The sequence below is a fragment of the Nomascus leucogenys genome, chromosome 8, assembly GCF_006542625.1.
Source record: "Nomascus leucogenys isolate Asia chromosome 8, Asia_NLE_v1, whole genome shotgun sequence".
NCBI classification, from domain to species: domain Eukaryota; kingdom Metazoa; phylum Chordata; class Mammalia; order Primates; family Hylobatidae; genus Nomascus; species Nomascus leucogenys.
In genome coordinates this window covers 75,256,206-75,276,720 of record NC_044388.1, presented here as the reverse complement: position 1 = coordinate 75,276,720, position 20,515 = coordinate 75,256,206, and the positions used below count along the sequence as shown (strand labels likewise).

The 20,515-nt window shown below is 39.2% G+C and overlaps 1 protein-coding gene and 1 non-coding gene across 2 annotated transcripts; one reads left to right on the top strand and one right to left on the bottom strand.

The window, feature by feature from the left end:
- Positions 1-16,867: 16,867 nt before the first annotated feature.
- Positions 16,868-18,871, top strand: LOC105740228. Its single transcript, XM_012508854.2, has 2 exons — positions 16,868-16,981; positions 17,943-18,871. The coding sequence occupies exons 1-2, from the start codon at positions 16,868-16,870 to the stop codon at positions 18,486-18,488; spliced, it is 660 nt and encodes a 219-aa protein (XP_012364308.2). The 3' UTR covers positions 18,489-18,871.
- On the bottom strand, positions 17,806-17,899 carry TRNAI-UAU. The gene is made up of 2 exons: positions 17,862-17,899; positions 17,806-17,841 (listed from the first exon to the last, which is right to left on the bottom strand). It is a non-coding gene; the product is annotated as a tRNA-Ile (tRNA).
- Positions 18,872-20,515: the final 1,644 nt, after the last annotated feature.

Here is a 20,515-nt window from a genome sequence, read left to right as displayed (position 1 = left end):
CAGAAGCAGGTCAATACAGAGATGTGACAAGTGAAAATCGAACATAATTTATGTCTCTTAAATAATGGTCCATGTCATTCTCTGGATCAAGGGAAGTCTCGAATTTTGACTTATTTATACATCTGAAGAGACACTGAAGTCGCTACTGAATGTATCATCCAAAGTGGATTGACTCCTCCATGCATTCAGTTTTGACATTCATAAGGAAACATAAGGCCAACTCAAATCTCTCTCCAAATTGCCTTGTAAATTCATTTCTGTGATTAACGTGCAGTTTTACAACCATAAGCCTCATCTAATAATTTATTCGTAAACAATTTTTTAAGCATTTAATAGCAGGCACCATGATGCTGGTTGACTTAGATACTAGACAGAAAGGCAGTATCGCTGAAGTGTTCCCACTATCAAGTGGAGGAAGGAAACAAACAAGCAACACAGACTGATGGGCTCCAGGAAAGTGTACTAGACAACACAATTCTAAGCTGCTTTGTGACAGATGGGTTGCAATTAGCTATGTGAAGGGCAGTGGTTGGGCAAGAGATCAGTTTAGGGAGCTTATGCATATTCTTCTGGCAAGATAAGTTCCAATCTTACTCTTGTTTGAGGAGAGTTGAAGGTAATTCAAAAATAAGCTTGATAAGGAAAGGATGTCAAATTGTGAAGGACAAATAGAGTTGAGGTTGACATGTGAAACTATATGGAAGCAAAGCAGGCCAGGCACAGTGGCTCACACCTGTAATTCCAGCACTTTGGGAGGCCGAGGCAAGCAGATCACTTGCAGTCAGGAGTTCAAGACCAGCCTGGCCCACATGGTGAAACCTGTCTCTACTAAAAATACAAAAATTAGCCAGTGTGGTGGCATGTGCCTGTAATCCCAGCTGCTTAAAAGGCTGAGGCAGGAGAATGGCTTGAACCTGGGAGCCGGAGACTGCAGTGAGCCGAGATCCTGCTACTGCACTCCAGCCTGGGCAACAGAGCAAGACCCTGTCACAATGTCTACCATTGTGGAAGACAGTGTGGTGATTCCTCAAGGATCTAGAACCAGAAATATCATTTGACCCAGTAATCCCATTACTGGGTATATACCTGAAGGATTATAAATCATTCTACTATAAAGACACATGCACACATATGTTTATTGCAGCACTATTCACAATAGCAAAGACTTGGAACCAACCCAAATGCCCATCAATGATAGACTGGATAAAGAAAATGTGGCACATATACACCATGGAATTCTATGCAGCCATAAAAAAAAAATGAGTTCATATCCTTTGCAGGGACATGGATGAAGCTGGAAATCATCATTCTTAGCAAAACTAACACAGGAACAGAAATCCAAACACCACATGTTGGGAGTTGAAAATCAGTGGGAGTTGAAAAATGAGAATATATGGGCACAAGGAGGGGAACATCACAACCGGGGCCTGTTGGGGCGTCAGGGGCAAGGGGAGGGGTAGCATTAGGAGAAATACCTAATGTAGATGACAGGTTGATGGGTGCAGCAAACCACTATGGCACATGTATACCTATGTAACAAACCTGCATGTTCTGCATATGTATCCCAGAACTTAGGGTATTAGAAAAAACAAAACAAAACAAGAAGAAAGCAAAAGGAATAGATTTCTATTTCAAAAGCTCATTCTGACTAGGAGAATAAACAGAAAAGGAGATACCATTTATAAAGTGGTTATACAAATCACAATGTGAGTTATTAGAGTGGTTTGACCTACAGGATGGGGCATTTCTAATTGAGAAATTTGCTAGGTTTGACAACAGTCAGAAGATAGAATCAGTAAGACATGTGTCTTTGCCTGGAGTCGATAGAACCAGCGCCTGAGATGGGGACTCTTTCTGATGATTTATTGGAGGAGTGCTTTCTTGAATGAAACCCTTAGAGTTTCTCCATCAACTTAGCTGGTAGCCACTGTCCCCAGCAGCCACTAGAAGCCTGGACAAAAGAGCACCAGCAGGTGATCCGCCTGCATGGGTCCCTTTCGGCAGCCTTCCTGTCAGGAGTCAGATTGCAGGCATGGCTTCAATGACACAACCACAATGTGAAAGTGTAAGAAGTTTTGGTTCTTATACCTCTGAGGGATACATGGTACACCTGGAGGACACACACACAAAGATCAGGGAGCAAAGGAGAGGAGAGAGAGAAAGGCACCTGTGGACCAATGCCTTTATTGGGTCCAGGGTGTTATCTCAACAGAGTTTTTTTTTTTTGAGAGTTTTAATTGATGGGTTTAAAGCAGGTAGGAAAGAATTCCAGGAGATGAAGTCATAGTGACTGAAAGGTGGTCACTGGGCATATCTGTACGGTCTATGCGAGGTGTGAGGGTCAGTGGTGCCAGTGAAACAGGCTGCATTTAGCTGTGCCATCAGGAGATGGTTACCTGGGAGCAGTTGTATAAAGCAGATATCTAGAGAAACCACACTGAGGAACTGGGCATGGGGAGGGGATAGATAGAGCTGGAAACTGTGTCAAGGGTGACTGAACCCTCCTAGTATAAGGTCTAACTTATATTTTAAATGGATGGTGAGGCAACATAAAATTATAAGGATTCACTACAAGTGTTCTCAGGAGAAGTGGAGTGTAAAACAGGATAGACAGGAGAAAAAATAATTAGCTTCCATCTGATCCCACCCACGTGGGAGACTGGGAGGACAAATGTTACCATGGAGTTAGTCCCACCTTCAGGCAAGGGGCTGGACTTTTCTACTCCCCTATTTCTGTGTTAGTTATTGGCCAAGGTCTACCCACGGGGTTTGGGGAGAGGAGTAAGCCACATGGCCTTTCCTGTGAAACTCCTCTCATTTGGCCAAGTACAATTCTTCGGAGAAGCTGTGATTCTTGGTTTGCTCCTCATTTGAGGGATTACTGTCTACAGGCTGGTAAAGAGGATCTAGGTGGGGCAGAAATGCAGTCCACCAGAGCAAGGTAATTTATCAAATGTACATAATGAAAGGGAGGAGACATGGAAGATGATACCCAGGATCATGGCTTAGAAATTGACAAAGTGATGTTGCCCTTTGCTTAGCTCTTGTCTGGGGAAAAATTGTTGTGTAAATTTTAGACATGAGGAATATATAGAAGGATCTCTTGGGAAGGCAGGTGAATGTGTACGAGTATGGAGTTTATGTTTAAATTGTAGTTATCTCTGTATCAATGGCAGCAAGAAGAAAAGAAGAAAGAGATCAAAAAATGAGAGGAGGGGTTTACTAGGACAGAATCATATACACTTATATGTTTCATAATTGAAACTGTTTTTTTCACTGAAATTAACACAGAGAAAAGCCACAGACCTGAAATATGTCATCTTTATTTATTTGTATTTCTCAAAAGTTTTTTTTCTGGCTCTGTCCATGATGTCAGAAGATGATTTAGAGTAACCTCATCCAGAAAATAGCCTTCCTTTTCCTTACTGGACCTGGATTTGTGGGAAACTTCCTTATATTTGTAAGACATGTGTATACTTTTGTCATGGGTTCTGAGAAAAAACACATAGAACTTATCCTTCTTCATTTGGTTTTCTCAAATGTAATCATTATTTATAGTACAAGTAGCAGAAATATAACTGCAGTTTTTAATTTCAGAAACTTCCTAGGTAATGTTGGTTGTAAAACTTCACTTTATTTAGGGAGGGTCGCTTGGGGCCTTTCCATCTGCACCACGTGTCTCCTCAGCATGGTCCAGGCCATCACCATCAGTCCCAGGACCACCTTGTGGAGAAAGCTCAAACTACAGACTGCATGGCAAGTTCTTCCTTATCTCTTCCTCTTTTGGATCTTTAATTTTCTGATAAGCTCCAACTTGCTCTACTACATTAGAGCAGTTAATAGCATGAATAGGTCTGAAATTAGACCACATATTAGTTATTGCTATATGCCACCATCTAAGCAAATAGGTGGTTTTTCTCACTCTTATGGCTCTTCAGGATATCATCTTTCACAGTCTCATGGGCTGCAGCAGTGGGTACATGGCTGATCATCTGTATAAATATCACAAGCGTGTCTCCTACCTTCAGAGCTCCAGGTTTACAAATAATTCCAGCCCAGAGGTCCGAGCTACTTAAAGTACTTTCATTCTCGTGACCTGTTTCCTTTTCTTTTATTGGGCTGATTTTATTTTCTCCTTCTACATAGGTTCCATCTTGACAAATGATTCTGCTGTATTAATTATTAAACCATTTCTAATGTTTGGTTATGCCAGTCTCAGCCCCTTTGTGCTGATCAGTAGAGATGTCTGCATTGCTAAATGCTGGAGTGCTCACCTAGGAAACTGGGGGAAATTACTTTCTGCAATTATTCCTCCAGGAACTAAGGGTGTATACTTTAGGGATTGCTTTTGCCTGCATATGTCAGAGTATTAACTTAATCAAGGCTTTAAAAATAGATTTACTTTTTATTTTAGGAAGAATCCTGGTACTAGGCAATCTAAGGCTTGTTCAGGGGTTCCAGGAAATTGTAAAGACAGATTCTTTCTGGCCTCCCATTCCGTCATTCCTGTCATATGGCTTTTATCTTCTGGCTGGCACAATTATTGCTCAGTTATTTAACCAGCATTCTAAGTACAGAAAAAAAGGGTGAAGTAACAAAGAAAAAGAGATTATAAAGAGAGACTACAAACATACATAATTTAGGAAAACAAAACTTTTGCAGACATCCCTGTAAAATATTTGAATAGATTGGTAAAATTATATTACTTGGCCATCTCTAAATGCAAAGTTGACTAGCGAATATTACTTTCACCGGGACACATTCCTTTCCTCAAGATAATTTAATCAGGCAACTAGCTGTTTACATGGAGAATTATGTCATGGATAACTCCCATTTGATCAGTCACTTCAGAATGAGTAAAACTTTGAGAGAAAATACAAGGGTAAAGACTGCTCTCCATCTCTGTTCCTGGAATACAAAAACCTGTCTTCAAAAGCTTTTCTTTATCTGAGTTCTGTCTAAAAAAAAAAAAAAAAATTCTAAATTGTCTGCCAGAGTTACTGACCTATCATGATACTGAATTAATTATTTAGACGTTAATACTGACTCAGGTTAGACACAAAGGATAAGGAAATGAAGCTTAGCTGCAATAAATACTTAAATCAAAAGCCATGATGAAGGTGTGTGTAGACAGGAAGGTATGAGGTGAGTTGGGGAATGTTGCGTGAGTTGAGACAGGAGCAAGTGAAGTATTGACATGGACTTGAATCCTCAGGGCTGAGCAGGCATTGTGATGTTACGGTTTTCTACTACTTCTACAGGGTACTACTTCTTTTGACACACTTGGGGTAGACCTGGGGTTTCTGGGCACTGTGCTCTCTGGACATTGAAGGAATGTCAGTATCAGATGGAAATTACTGACTTTAGGCCAGTATCTCAGTGCTCACAAGACATTCCCAGCCAACTTTCTTTAGTCAGAGCACTATAGCAATACTAAATGACCCTGCATTTTATTAGTTTAATTTTCAATCTCTTAGGACAATAATTTCCTTGAGGAAAGGATAGTCGTTCCACAATGATATGACATTGCTTCTAATGACACTATGATCAATTCTTCATAAATTAGGGCAAAGATAGGTGTGACCCTCGGCATGAAGCATATCATGAACTTGTGGCAGAAAACAACCATAAGAAAAGACATAAATGCAGACACTTTCATCTTTATGAATCAAGATAATGCTGACAGGAAAGAAAATACACAAAAGGTCCCACTTCTGTTTCTGTATATGAAGAATAGTGTAATTCTGCACTATTCTTCCTTGAGTTAAACTGAAACCTTAGGAAAATTTCAATATAATAATACATGTGCCCTAATTATTTACAAAAAACATTTTAAAAATAATATTCTTTAAGTTTATTACTAAATTTTCTCCACTATTACTTTTAGTCTATAAAATTAAAGGCCCGTCAGTTGAAGAAGGCTAAAAACATATTTATTCCTTTTTTCCCCTCATAATCCACATTAAAATGGTAGTAATGGAACTAAAAAGCAATCAACAGTAAAAGGTAAGGATAATGGAGTAGCAGTAGTGTAGGTAAAATATTTCAGTAATTTTTTTGAAAACAGAGAGCAAGCTGGGCGCGGTGGCTCACGCCTGTAATCCCAGCACTTTGGGAGGCCGAGGCGGGCGGATCACGAGGTCAGGAGATCGAGATCATCCTGGCTAACACAGTGAAACCCCGTCTCTACTGAAAATACAAAAAATTAGCCGGGCGAGGTGGCGGGCGCCTGTAGTCCCAGCTACTCGGGAGGCTGAGGCAGGAGAATGGCGTGAACCCTGGGGGCCGGAGCCTGCAGTGAGCCGAGATCGCGCCACTGCACTCCAGCCTGGGCGACAGCAAGACTCTGTCTCACAAAAAAAAAAAAAAAAAAAAAAAAAAAAAGAAAGAAAGAAAACAGAGAGCAGGTGCATCTAATAGAGTGGGATGGAAAACATAGCAGCAATCTGCAGTGTGAGAATAAGAGAGTACTGATAAGCGGAAAGCATGTAGTCACATCTCAATGCCTGTGGAGGCTCAGGAATTGCAATGTGAGCAATGATAGAGAGTCAAATGAACAATTATGAGTCATTGAGGGAATTCCCTACTTATTCTCCAGATTGGTAGGGAAGCCTGCATTAGATGCTTATTTCAGGATTCTATGAAAACAATAAGAATTAGTATTTCTATGCTTGCAATGAGATGGATTATATCCTCTTTACCATCCTCTATATTGTGCTAACCAAAATTTTGGGTTAAATGAAATTCTTTTATAAGTTTAGATATTTCGTGCTGTTTTGTGGAATAAATACTGTATACAATCCCCAAATTGAAACAGCCTAATTTTGGATAAAAATGCAAGTGTTTTTGCATACATTTTTGGCTTTGTATAGAAGAGATAATCCTTAAGACCCACAAAAGAGGTAAAATCAGAAAGTTTGGAAGAAAATGAGGGCAAAAGACAAGTGTTACCCTGAAGGTTTCTACCCAACACTGTAGTCCCCTGAAGTCTGTGCTTTGGGAACTACATAGTGTATAGTTGAATAAAGATAAATTAGGGAACACTAAAGAAAGAGAATTTAAAAGGGGAATCCCACAAAAATCTGCAACTTCAAAGGGATATTATTGTAGAATAAGAATGAATAAAGATAACCTATTGTACAGAAGGGGATATAAAGGAAACTTTCTTATCTTGACTCATTTGCTTGTTTGAGAAGAAAAATCTCCCCCCTAAGTTTTTGTGTGCATAAGCTAGCTATTGCAGGCTGAATTGTGTTCCCCAAAATTCACATGCTGAAGTCCTAATGCCCAGTACCTCAGAATGTGACTATACTTGGAGATAGGTAGGGTCTTTAAAGAGGTAATTAACGGCTGGATGCAGTGCTTCACGCCTGTAATCTCAGCACTTTGGGAGGCCAAGGCGGGGGGATCATCTTAGGTCAGGAGTTCAAGACCAGCCTGGCCAACATGGTGAAACCCCATCTCTACTAAAACACACAAAAAATTAGCTGGGCATGGTGGTGGGGGCCTGCAATCCCAGCTACTTGAGAGTCTGAGGCAGGAGAATTGCTTGAACCTGGGAGGCGGAGGTTGCAGTGAGCAGAGATCATACCACTGCACTACAGCCTGGGTGACACAGCAAGACTCCGATGCAAAAAAAAAAAAGTAATTAAGGCAAAATGAGGTTATTAAGGTGGGCTCTAATCCAATATAAATGATGTCCCCTTATAAAAGAGATTAGGACACAGACACCCAAAGAGGGAAAACCACATGAAGATACAGGAAGGAGGGGACAACCATCTATAAATCAGAGAGAAGCTTGAAACAAACCCTGATCCCAGACTTCTAGCCTCCAGAATTGTGAGAAAATAATTTCTATTGTTTAAGCCACCCAGACTGTGGTACTTTGTTATGGCAACCCTAGTAAACTAATACACTGGCCTTAATAGGATTTCATTATTTTTGTTTTTTATTTTAAATTTTGTTTCATTTTTATTTTTTGTATGGTCTACAATACCTTAAGCAAAGAAAATCCTTTTTGAAGCATGAAACTTCAACCTAGGTATTAGAGAATTTCCACAGATATAGTGCAACAGTGGATGCTCACATTCAAAAATTCAAAATACACAAGGAAATAGAGAAGCTAGAGTAAAAGTGAGGAGAAAGAGTGTCAATAGGAAATCCATAAATATTCATATATTTATGCATTTAGAATACAAAATATTTATATTAAATATGGAAAAGCTGGCTGGGCACATTGGCTCATGCCTGTAATCCCAGCACTTTGGGAGGCCAAGGCAGGCGGATCACCTGAGGTCAGGAGTTAGAAATCAGCCTGGCCAACACGGTGAAAGTCCATCTCTACTAAAACGCACAAAAACGAGGTGGGTGTGGTGGCAGACACTTGTAATCCCAGCTACTCAGGAGGCTGAGGCAGAAGAATCACTTGAGCCCAGGAGGTGGAGCTTGCAGTGAGCCGAGATCACGCCACTGCACTCCAGCCTTGGCGACAGAGTGAGACTCTGTCTCAAACAAACAAACAAATATATATATATATATGTGTGTGTGTGTGTGTGTGTGTGTGTATACACATATATATGTATATATACACACACATATATATGTATATATACACACACATATATATGTATATATACACACATATATATGTATATATATATGTATGTATACACATACACACACACACACACACACACACACACACATATATGGAAAAGCCACAAAGACCTAATTAAAAAAAAAACTACAGGCTAATATTCTTCATGAAGATAAGTGCAGTAACCATCAACTGAACATTAACAAAATCCAGAAATATATAAAAAGTATTATACACCATGATTAAGTGGAACATGATTAAGTGGAATTTATCCCAGGAATGTAAAGTTGGTTTAATATCTGAAAATAAAGCACCATATTAATAGAAAGCTAAAAAAAATCACCGATCATCTCAACAGATACAAAGCACTTAGCAAAATCCAATCCCTATTCCTTTTAAAAAATCTCATTAAACTTGGAATATAAGGAAATTCTATAACATAATAAAGGGCTTTTATGAAAAATCTGAAGTTAATGTCATACTTAATAATAAGAGACTGAATGCTTTCTCCCTAAGATTGAGAACAAATCAAGTATGTCTCCTCTTGCCACTTTTGTTCACTATTGCACTGTATATTCTAGCTTGTACAATCAGGAGAGAAAAAGAAATGAAAGCATACATACTTGAGAGAAAGAAATTAAATCATCTATTTTCACAGATGACATGATCCTATATGCCAAAAATTTCAGGAAGTACACACATACACACACACACTGACACATGCACACACACACATACATTGAACAAATAAAATAGTTTTAGCAAGGTTGAAGGATACAAGATCAATACTTAAAAATCAACTGTATTTCTATATACTATCAATGAACAACCTAAAAATGAAATTAAGAAAACAATTCTATTCACAATAGCATTAAAAAGAATATAATTCTTAAGAATGAATATAACAAAATATGTATAAAGCCCTTTGCTGAAAACTATAAAATATTGCTGAGAGAAATTATGAAAGATCTAAATAAATGAAGAGGTAGTCCATGTTCATGGAACATGAACAAGGATTAAAAGACTCAGTATGACCCATATTGTTAAGGTGGCAATTCTCCTTAAATTACCCTATAGATTCAATGCAATTCTTATAGAAATCCTGCAAAAACTGGCAAGTGTATCTTAAAATTTACTTAAAACTGTGGAGGATCCAGAAAAGTAGAAGCAGCTTGCAAAACGAAGAACAAAAGCTAAGAACTTAAACTTCCAGGTTTTAAAATGGAAGATCATTTGCTGAGGGAATCAAGAGAGTATAGCCCTAGCATAAAGGTAGTTAAATGGAACAGAATTGAGACTCTTACCTTTGTGTTCCATTCATTTTCAACAAAGTTGCCAAGGCAGTTGGGAAAAAACAAAACAAAATAAAAACAGTTGTTTTGTTTTGTTTTGTTTTAACGAATACTGTTGGGATAATTGGATATTCACATGCAACAACAACAAAAAAGATAAATTTAGACCCTTAACTCACACCACATAAAACATTAACTCAAAATGGATAGAAGACCTAACTATAAGAGTTTATGAAACATTTAGAAGAAAGAATAGGAGAAAATCATCATGATGTTAAGTTAGGCAAAAAGGTCTTAGATATATACTAAAATCACAATTCATAAAAAAAATTGATAAATTGGACTTCATCAAAATTAAAACCATTTGCACTTTTAAAAGCATCATTAAGAAAATGAAAAGCCATGCCACAGACTAAGGGAAAACATTTAAAAATCATATATCTGATAAAGAACTTGCATCCTGAATATATAGAGAACTTTTATAACTCATTAAGAAAAACACTTAATTTAAAACTGGGAAAAATATTCTAATAGCTCACCAAAGAAGACATATGAATGGGTGTTAAGCACATGAAAAAAATCTCAACATCATTAGTCATTAGGGCAATGCAGTTGACAACCACAATGAGTACCACTTCGTACCCACCTGCATGGCTATTTTTTAAAAAACACAAGACAGACAATAACAAGGTTGGTGAGAATGTGGAAAAGCTGGAACCCTCATCTAGTGCTTGTGGAAATGTAAAATGGAACAGCCTATTTGGAAAGCAGTTCCTTTAAGATAATCATAAATTTATCATATGACTCTGCAATTCTATTCCCAGGTATCCAAGAGAAATGAAAACATGTCACACAAAAATTTGTATGCAAATGTTCATAGCAGTATTATTCATATAAGCCAAAATATGGATGGATGCAATCCAAATGTCCATCAACTGGTAAATGGATAGGTAAAAGGGGTATATCCATACAATGAAATACTGCTTAGCAATAAAAAGTAACAAATTACTGATACCTGCTACAACATTGAGGAACTTCAAAAACATTATGTTAAGTGAAAGAGCCCAGATGCAAAAGACCACATATTACTTATTTCATTTACACAAAATGTCCAGAAAATGCAAATCTATAGAGACAGAAAGTAGATTAAAGCTTGCCTGGGGTTGGAGATAAAATTGACTGTAAATGGGCATGAGGGAGAGATTGGAAATCTCTCTTTTGGGGAGATGTAAGTGTTCTAAAACTGACTCATAATGGTAATTGCACAACTCTGTAAGTTTACTAAAAATCATTAAATTGTACAGTTAAAATTAGTGAATTTTATGGTATATAAATTATACCTCAATGAAGCTGTTAACAAAATAAGGAGTAGTCAGTAAAGGCCTCCCTAAAGAGGTGACAGTTGAGCTATGACTCAAATGATTAAAAAATTCTGACATGTTAACACCACCTTTGTAATAAGATAAGGCTTGAAAGCACAGGGAATACCAACACTAAAGGGCCTGAGGCAGGAATGAGCTTGGGGTGTTAGAAAAACAGAAAGAAGGAATGTATGGTGGTGACAAACCTAGGGAGAAAAGAATGGCAGAAGATAACCTCAGAGTGGGCATGGTGTCTCATGCCTGTAATTCCAGCACTTTGAGAGGCTGAGGCAGGAGGATCACTGCAGGCCATGAGTTCAACACCAGCCAAGGTAACATAGCAAGACTCCGTCTCTCTGTGGCACAGCTCTGTAGTCCTAGCCATTGGGGAGGCTGAGGCAGGAGGATCATGGGAGCCCAGGAGTTGGGGGTTATAGTGAACTATGATTGTGCCTCTGAACTCCAGCCTGGGTGGCAGAGTGAGACCTTGCCTCTGGGAAAAAAAAAAAAAAAAAAGCCTCAGTGAAGAAAGCAGGCATGACAGAATTTAGTGAACAATTGAATGTAAAGGAAGAGGGCTGTGGAAGGTCTAAGTTTCCATCTTCAGTGGTAGGACTGTGGTAATTTACTGAGGAAATGAATAGTGGAGAAGAGCAGGTTTCAGGGAGAATATTATAGGTAAAGTTTAGACATATTAATTTTGAAATACCTGTATGTGATGGTTTATTTTACACTTCAACTTGGCTGGGATATGGTACCCAGACATTTGGTCAAATGCTAGTCTAGGTGTTGCTGTGAAGACATGTTTTAGATGAGATTAACATTTGAATTAGTACACTTTAAGTAAAGTAGATTACCTTCTATAACATGGGCAGGCTTCATCTAATCAGTTGAAGGCCTTACGAGAAAGCTACTGGAGTTTCCCGAGGAAGAGGGAATTCTGCTTCCAGGATGCCTTCAGACTCAAGCTGCAATATTAACGCTTTCCTGAGTCTTCAGTCTGCTGGCCTACCCTGCAGATTTTGTACTTGCCAGCTCCCACAATCATGTGAGCCACCATCTTGAAATAAATGCCAATCTATCTATTTATCTACCTATCTCTCTATACGTATATATAAAATCTCCAGTTGGTTCTGTTTCTCTGGAGAACCCTTAGTAATACAATGTGGAATGTGCAAGTGGAGATATCAAGAAGTGAGTCAGAAATAAGAATTTGGAGCACAGGAAGATGGCTCTCCTGAACATTGGTATAGAATGTAACTTAATGAATATTATGTAATATAGATTCATTATTCTTAATTTTGCGCAGTGGTTTAGATACATAAAAGAAATACACAAAATTTTAGCAAGTTACATATCTCTGAAATTCATCAGTATAGATTTAATTTAGCTTAAGATTAAAAAGCAGACCAATGACTGACTCTTGGGGGAAAACTCATATTTACAAAGGAAAGGGGAGAGCTGAAAGAACTGGAGAATTGGAGATACCAAGGAGTAAAATCTCACCTACAAAAGATTAGTCAACCATCAAATACAGTTGAGTACAATTTAGAAAAAAAAGTCTAAAAATGTCTTGGTGAGGCTGTCATCTCAGTAGCCTTAGCAAAGCAGTTTTGTAAAATGGTGGGTGGATGCCAGATTGCAGTGGGTTGAAGACTGTAAGAAAAGGAAAGGCATTCACTCAGGTTTCTCTTTCTGGAAGTACATGTTGCAGGGAAGGAGTAAAAAAGAGCAGTCTCTTGAGAGTAGCCATGTAGATCTTTGGATCATGCAGAGTGTGAGTGTGTATGTCCATTTAAAGATGACAGCCTGTGTGTTTATACATATTTTATTTTAAGGTTAATTCATCATGGGGAGTTGGCATTCGGAGGTGCAGATGAAGAGTTTAGTCTTTAATGAGCAGAGAGACATCTCTAAAAAATCAGGCAAGCAATAAAGTTGGTAACTGATGCTGATGAATTATAAATGTATGTAAAGAAGAGGAAAATAATGTAAATCAGAGGAGGTTCTAGATTCTTTGTGAAGTAAAAGGTAAGATTATCTGCTGAGAATGAAGCATTATCATGGAGTTTGGCTATTAAAGAGATAGGGGAAATCATGCAAAAACAGCCCTGGGTGGATGAGGGAGTTATTAGGCCTAAGGTTACCCATAGACTTTGAGGTTACAGACCACAATTTTGCAAAGGACATGAAATTTGCTTGCTTCCCTTTTATTCTCCAGAAAAGGTAGAGTAAATATTGATGGGAAAATATGATAAAGTGATATTGGTGTGTTGGAAACTTGATCCCCAGTGGGGCAGTATTGGAAAGTGGGATCTTTAAAAAGTGTTTAAATTATGAGGGCTCCACCCTCATGAGTGGATTAATGCCATTATTTTAGGACTGAGTTTCTTATATAATGAAGAGTTCTGCCCCCTCTTGTTCTCTCCCCTGCCCCCCACCACCCACTCTTTGACCTTCTGCCATAAGGTGAGGCAACAAGAAGTCTCTCGCCAGATGCTAGTCCCTTGATTTTGAACTTCCCTGCTTCCAAGACCATGAGCCAATAAATTTATGTTCATTATAAACTTCCCAGTCTTAGGTATTTTGTTATAGCAGCACAAAATAAACTAAAACAGATGCTTTTCATATTCTCTGTTCTATTCCTAATGAGTTTGTGATCATGCCTGAATAACTGAATTGTGAACTCCTATTAAGATGTCTATAATAGTTCAACAAAGACAGGGTGAAAGAATCAACAATTACTGCATAACAAACTATCTTCAAAGCTCAAGGTCACAAAACAATAAGCATTTATTTCATATAGGCTTATTGGAGAAGTCAGCTGGTCTAGGCTGGGCTCAGCTGGATGGATCTTCTTCAATCTGTAGGCAGCAGAGGCAGCCAGACAACTTTTTTCTTTGTCTCTCATCCTCCTCTTCAGACCGGTGGGTGACCTGGGGTTTGTTTTTCTTATGACAATTGCAGAGGTACAAGAAGGCAAGTGGAAATAGGCAAAGCCTTTTAAGGCCCAGCCTGGGAATAAGCACACCATCACTTCTACCCCATTCCATTGGCCAAGCAAGTTGAGTGGCCAAGTCTAAGTCAAGGGACTTTGTTTTTTAGTTATCTATTGCTGTATAACAAACCATCTCAAACGCAGTGGCTTAAAATGCCATGCCCAAATGTAGTAACTTGAAGCAACCGTGATTATTTATTTGCTTATGATTTTACAATTTTGACAGAGAATGACAGAGAGAGCTTATCTCTACACTATGTGGCATCTGCTAGAGTTGTAAGGTATGAGATGGCTTTTTCACTCACAGGTTTGATGTCTTAGAATAGTTGGAGTAGTTGAGGGTTAGCAAGGAATATCTCTCCATGTCTTTCCATGTGGTTAGCTTGAGCCTCTGCACACCATCCCAGTCTCTAGGTATTTGAACTTCTTACATGGGAGCTGACTTCTCCTTAAAGGTAAAAGTGGAAGCTGATATGTTTTCTTACTGCCTGGGCTGAGAAACCACAAAATGTTATTTTTACTGCATTCCATTGCTCAAAGTAGTTACAAACCCAGACCAAATTCAAGGTGAAGGGAAACAGACTCTACTTCTAGCTGAGGAGGTGCCAAGCTCACATTGCAGAAGGGAATGAGGGATACTGTTTCAGTCATTTTCAGGAATCCAATCTACCACAAGTGAAGACAAACTCTCCACCCACGAAAAGGGTGTGGATATAGAGAAGGAGCAATAATTTAATCAACTGTGCTGTATAATATGAATGCGTATATTAAAATGATTTTAAATGATTCTAGGGTCAGTCCCTTGCCCTGGTATCACAATCTGGAGGACTGTCATTTAACATAATAAACAAAACCACAGTGCTGAAGTGGCCACTAAAAGTACTTCAGTTTTCTTTATTTTTGATAAACACCAGAGGCTGTCATAATTAGTATAATGGAATATTAGATACTGGTTTTCTTTGATGAAATTTGTCCTTGTTAATTAGTTAATTAATATTTTAGAAACAAAGATCCCATGGGGTGAAGGGAAAAAAATATTAGAAATATAGTCTTCCTGGGTAAATTAGTGGTTCCCAAAATGAATTAAATATTTAAGAGATACTGTTCAAAGGGAATAAAAATTAAATGAGCTCTAGCCTTTAACTTGAGGGATGGTGCCCTAGGCTGGAGATTTCAGTATTTCTGTGTCCTGCTGTGTCCAGAGGCTTTCTTCTTAGAGATGTTTGGCTGAATCCTCACTCTGAAATATTGTTGCATTTGCCTCAAGCAAAGCTTTCATGAAAGGTAGTTTTGGAGTTAGTAAAACAACAATGACAACAACAAAAACAAATGACAAAACCGTGGGAACTTCATTGAGCTTAGAGAACAGGTTTTATGACTGTTTTTTGCTTGCTTTCTAATAAATGACTATATATGCACAAAATTTTGTTGAAGATCTGCTATCACTATAACTCGTTGGTATGTTGTAGCTAACTATCCCTTACTTTATACTATAAAGTAAGGTAGAGTATAAAGTACTATAAAGTAAGCTGCCTACAGACATCTACCAAAAGCACCCAAAGTTGTCTATCACAAAACTGGCTTAAGCCAGTTCACAAAAATTCTTTATGGAAAGGTCACCATTTTTTAAACACTGTGCGCAGATACTCAATAATACCTTCAACTGATCAGGAACAGAGATAAAATAATTGAATTAAGGTGCTAAATCTATTCAGAAAAAAATCCAAAAGTTAATATAAGGCAAAAAAAAAAGATATTAGTACTCTTTCAAAATAATACTAGAGCATTGTCTAACGAGCCCACTGAAGGGGCAAGTAATCCTCTGAGTTAATGCAACTTTTGGAGGTCACTATTTACTAATGATTAGAAAATAGAGGCCGGGCGCGGTGGGTCACGCTTGTAATCCCAGCACTTTGGGAGGCCGAGGCGGGCGGATCACGAGGTCAGGAGATCGAGACCACGGTGAAACCCCGTCTCTACTAAAAATACAAAAAATTAGCCGGGCGCGGTGGCGGGCGCCTGTAGTCCCAGCTACTCGGAGAGGCTGAGGCAGGAGAATGGCGTGAACCCAGGAGGCGGAGCTTGCAGTGAGCCGAGATTGCGCCACTGCACTCCAGCCTGGGTGACAGAGCGAGACTCCGTCTCAAAAAAAAAAAAAGAAAATAGATTACAAGGTTAAATGTCATTATGTAGAAGATTAAGCTTTGAATGATTTTTACCCAGTAAAGATGCAACTAGTTTCTGTCTTTTAGATAAAAATAATCCCAAAGGCCATTGGTTTCACTGCCCCATAGGACATTAGCTAGTTTTTAACTTAAACTTGCAATCTCATGTCAGCATTATTTTTCCCCCACTGACTATACCTTTACCAGCCTTTTCTATTGCCATTGCAATCAGTTTACCATACTCCTCCTTTTCTCATTAGTGACTTAAATAAATATTTGATGATTAGTTACTCTCTCTATATATATATTTGAAGATTATGCTTTGATAGCTTTTAAGGTACTCCAGTGGCTTAGCAAGAGCTACAAAGTGAGAAGGTGTTCACTTTATTATCATCTGGTGCATTCCTTAACGGGACCTCCCTAACTTTTCTCAGGAGATACTCTGTGAGTGGACAATGTCCAGATACATGCAAGACCCATTTAGGAATACAGACCTCAAGAGAGAGTTATCTGTGCTCAGCTTAATTCCACTCACCTCCGTGTCCCAAGTGGGACACATGTGCTTTCAGGTTTGTGGCAATCTTTATAGCTAGGAAAACAACTCCCAATTACTCAGTTCAATTCCCTCTCTTGGTGAAGAGTTGGGAAGCATATGATAAAAGCTATGTCCAGGCAAACTGCAGGTGTCATAGGGAGGGGAAGCATATTTTAAAGTCAAAATCCCTATCTACTTTCTACCCACCTCACCCACAACAATATGCTTATTCTTGTAATGCTGTTCTAAAGATTTCAGGCTTCTGGGTCTATTATCGCTCATCCTTTTCCAAGTCCAGGTAGTTGAATGCCTGAGGATGCCAGGTGCTGTTTCTCAGTTGATAAAAGCTGCTAGATCTTCCATGACTGTTGATTTTTATCAAGGTAAAATTAAGTGGGGTAAAAATACTGGAGGGGACACTGCCGTCAGAAATCAGTCCCCCCGACCCCCAATCAGAGCTTTAATCAGACAGGAACTTTTTACTATTTCCCACTTTTGAGTTTCCTTAAATGGAGTTCAATGCTTATCACCTGATGGGAGTTTCTTAGCACTAAGTATGTGCCAGGGGCTCCCCGAGGAACGATGATCGATGATCCTAAGAGCAAAGTGGAAAGAAGGATGTAAAGAGATGATGTCCTTTACCTGAGATCGACATGCAGGACAAAGTGGAGATAGAAGGTAGCTAACTCACTGCGGCGCAACGGATTTTGTTGGTAATTGGCGTTGCTTGGTTCTAAAAGGGCTAAGGAAACCAATAACAATAAACTGTGTACACAATTCCAAACACGTTAAAGACGGTGGAGTCGGATTACAGGGGGAAAGGCACTTCAAGTGATGCTATTTTGGGTTGGAAAACAATGCTCCAGGTGAGGCTCGAACTCACAACCTCGGCATCACTCGCACACATACTGCCATATAAGTACCGCGCGCTAACCGATTGCGCCACTGGAGCACCCAGCTCCTACTTCCGGTCACTCGTTACACGGCCTACACAGGAACATCCGGCGTGTTTGCTCTCATCGTCACGGTTCCTCGGGCGCGCGCCCTTAGTCCCGGGGCCGCCTCTCCCCCGGACGCGTGCGAAGGCGGACTGGGTTCCGCTGCGGTCTCCACGAGAGCCACCGGTCCTGAAAGCGCGGATGCTTTGTTTGCGGAAACGAAAGCGAATACTTCTTTCCAAGGAGACTTGGGAAAGGGCGGACGCTCCCACTGCCTCAGGCGTTCCCTGGAGGACCTTCAAGTCGCCGCCGTGTGGGCGGGCTAGCGTCCCGCTGCTGCGCTGGTTCCGAGCCCTTCCCTTGCCTCTCCCAGGGTCCTTCTCCCAGCGTCGGAGGAAGGCCCGCGGTCTGCGAGTGCAGTGCGGGTGGTGGGAATCCCTGGGAGGATTACGAAATCCTTCAAGTGGGATTTACCAAAGGCGTTCCTTTCCGCTCGCTTCCGTTCCCGCTCAACAAACGTGTTGGAAACGTGTTGCTACTGAAAGGAAGTGGTGCTGGGCTGCATTTTCTGTGCCTAGTCTGCGAGAAACAGCCCTGGAATAGGGCCTCTATTTCTTCCTTGGAGCATCCCTCCCCGGGACCTGGGAGTTGAAACTCTCTAGGCTAAAGAAACTGAAGCAGGTTCAGGACTGGGTCTCTGAAATTCTGGGTGTCTCTACGCTGGGTTAAACTAAGTTTTTCAGAAAATGTCTAACTAGGCTAAAGACCTTGTGCTTCAGAGTGTTTTGAGAGGAGAGTTTGGGGGAAAGGGCTCTCTCTAGAAGGTAAATTTGTATGGGAGATGGGGAGTGTGTGTTTACACGGAGTATCGGGCGTCTTTCTTATGGGTGGACATTGTGGATGAGAATGAGAGATTAAGGCAGAATTAGCTGGGCTTTTAATCCCAAACAGTGTTTTAAAAATAAAAACTATATATTTAAGGTGTATAACATGATGTTTTGATACATGTACACAGTGAAATGATTTCTACAGTCAAGCTAATTAACATAATACATCTCTTCACAGTTACTATTTTGTGTAAGTGGTGAGAGTGCATGAAATGTACTCTCCGCAAGTTTCCAATGCACAATGCAGTATTAACTATAGTTATGCTATGCATTACATCTCTAGACTTATTCATCCTACAGAACTGCAACTTTGTATCCTTTGACCAACATCTCAACCATTTCCATACATCTCCACCCCTGGTAACCACTGTTCTACTCTGCTTCTATGTATTTGACTTTTTTAGAATCCACATAAAAGATCATGCAGTATTTTTCTTTCTGTATCTGGCTTGTTTGACTTAGCATAATGACATCGAGGTTCATCCATGTTGCAAACAGCAGGATCTTCTTTATTAAGGATGAATAATATTCTATTGTGTATATAAACCATATGTGCTTTATCCATTCATTGGTGGACAGACACTTAGGTTGATTCCATATGTTAGTTATTGTGAATAATGTTTCAATGAAGATGGGCATGCAGTTATTGCTTCAAGATCCTGATTTCATTTCCTTTGGGGATGTGAACCCCGAAAATTTGAGACACGTCTCAGTTAATTTAGAAAGTTTATTTTGCCAAGGTCGAGGACACATCCCTGTGACACAGCCTCAGGGAGTTCTGACTACCTGTGCCCAAGGTAATCGGGGTACAGCTTAGTTTTATACATTTTAGGGAGACATGAGACATCAATCAATGTATGTAAGAAGTACATTGGTTCCATCCAGAAAGGCGGGGACAAAGCAGGGAGGGGGCTTCCAGGTCTCACTTTTGAGTTTCTGATAAACCTTTCCAAAGGAGGCAATCAGAGTATGCATCTATCTCAGTGAGCAGAGGGATGACTTTGAGTAGAATGGGAGGCAAGTTTGCACTGAGCAGTTTCCAGCTTGAATTTTCCTTTTAGCCTAGTGATTTTGGGGGTGCAAGATATTTTACTTTCACAGTATATACCCAGAAAAGGTACTGCTGTATCATGTGGTAGTTCTATTTATAATTTTCTGAGGAACAACCATACTGCTGTTTTCCATAAAGGCTGTACTAATTTGCATTCCCACCCACAATGTAAAAGGGTTCCCTTTTCTCTACATTGCCAACACTTGTTATTTTTTATATTTTTAAATTGGTTATTCTAACAGGTGTGAGATGATGTCTCATTGTGGGTTTGATTTCCATTTCCATGATGATTAGAGATGTTGAGCATTTTTTCTATTGGCCATTTTTTATGTCATCCTTGGGAAAATATCTCTTCAGGTTCTTTACCTATTTTTTAATTAGACTTGGTTTTCTTGCTATTGAGTTGTATATATATATATATATATATGTATATATTAAGTTATATATATACTATATATATACACATATGTATATGTTGAGTTATATATATACTATATATACACATATATGTATATATTGAGTTATATATATACTATATATGTATTTTATATATATATATATATATATATATATACCTTACATATTTTGGATATTAACTCCTTATCAGATACATGGTTTACAAATATTTTCTCCCAACCAATAGTTGCCTTTCCGTTTTGCCCATTGTTTTCTTCTCTGTGCAGATTTTTCGT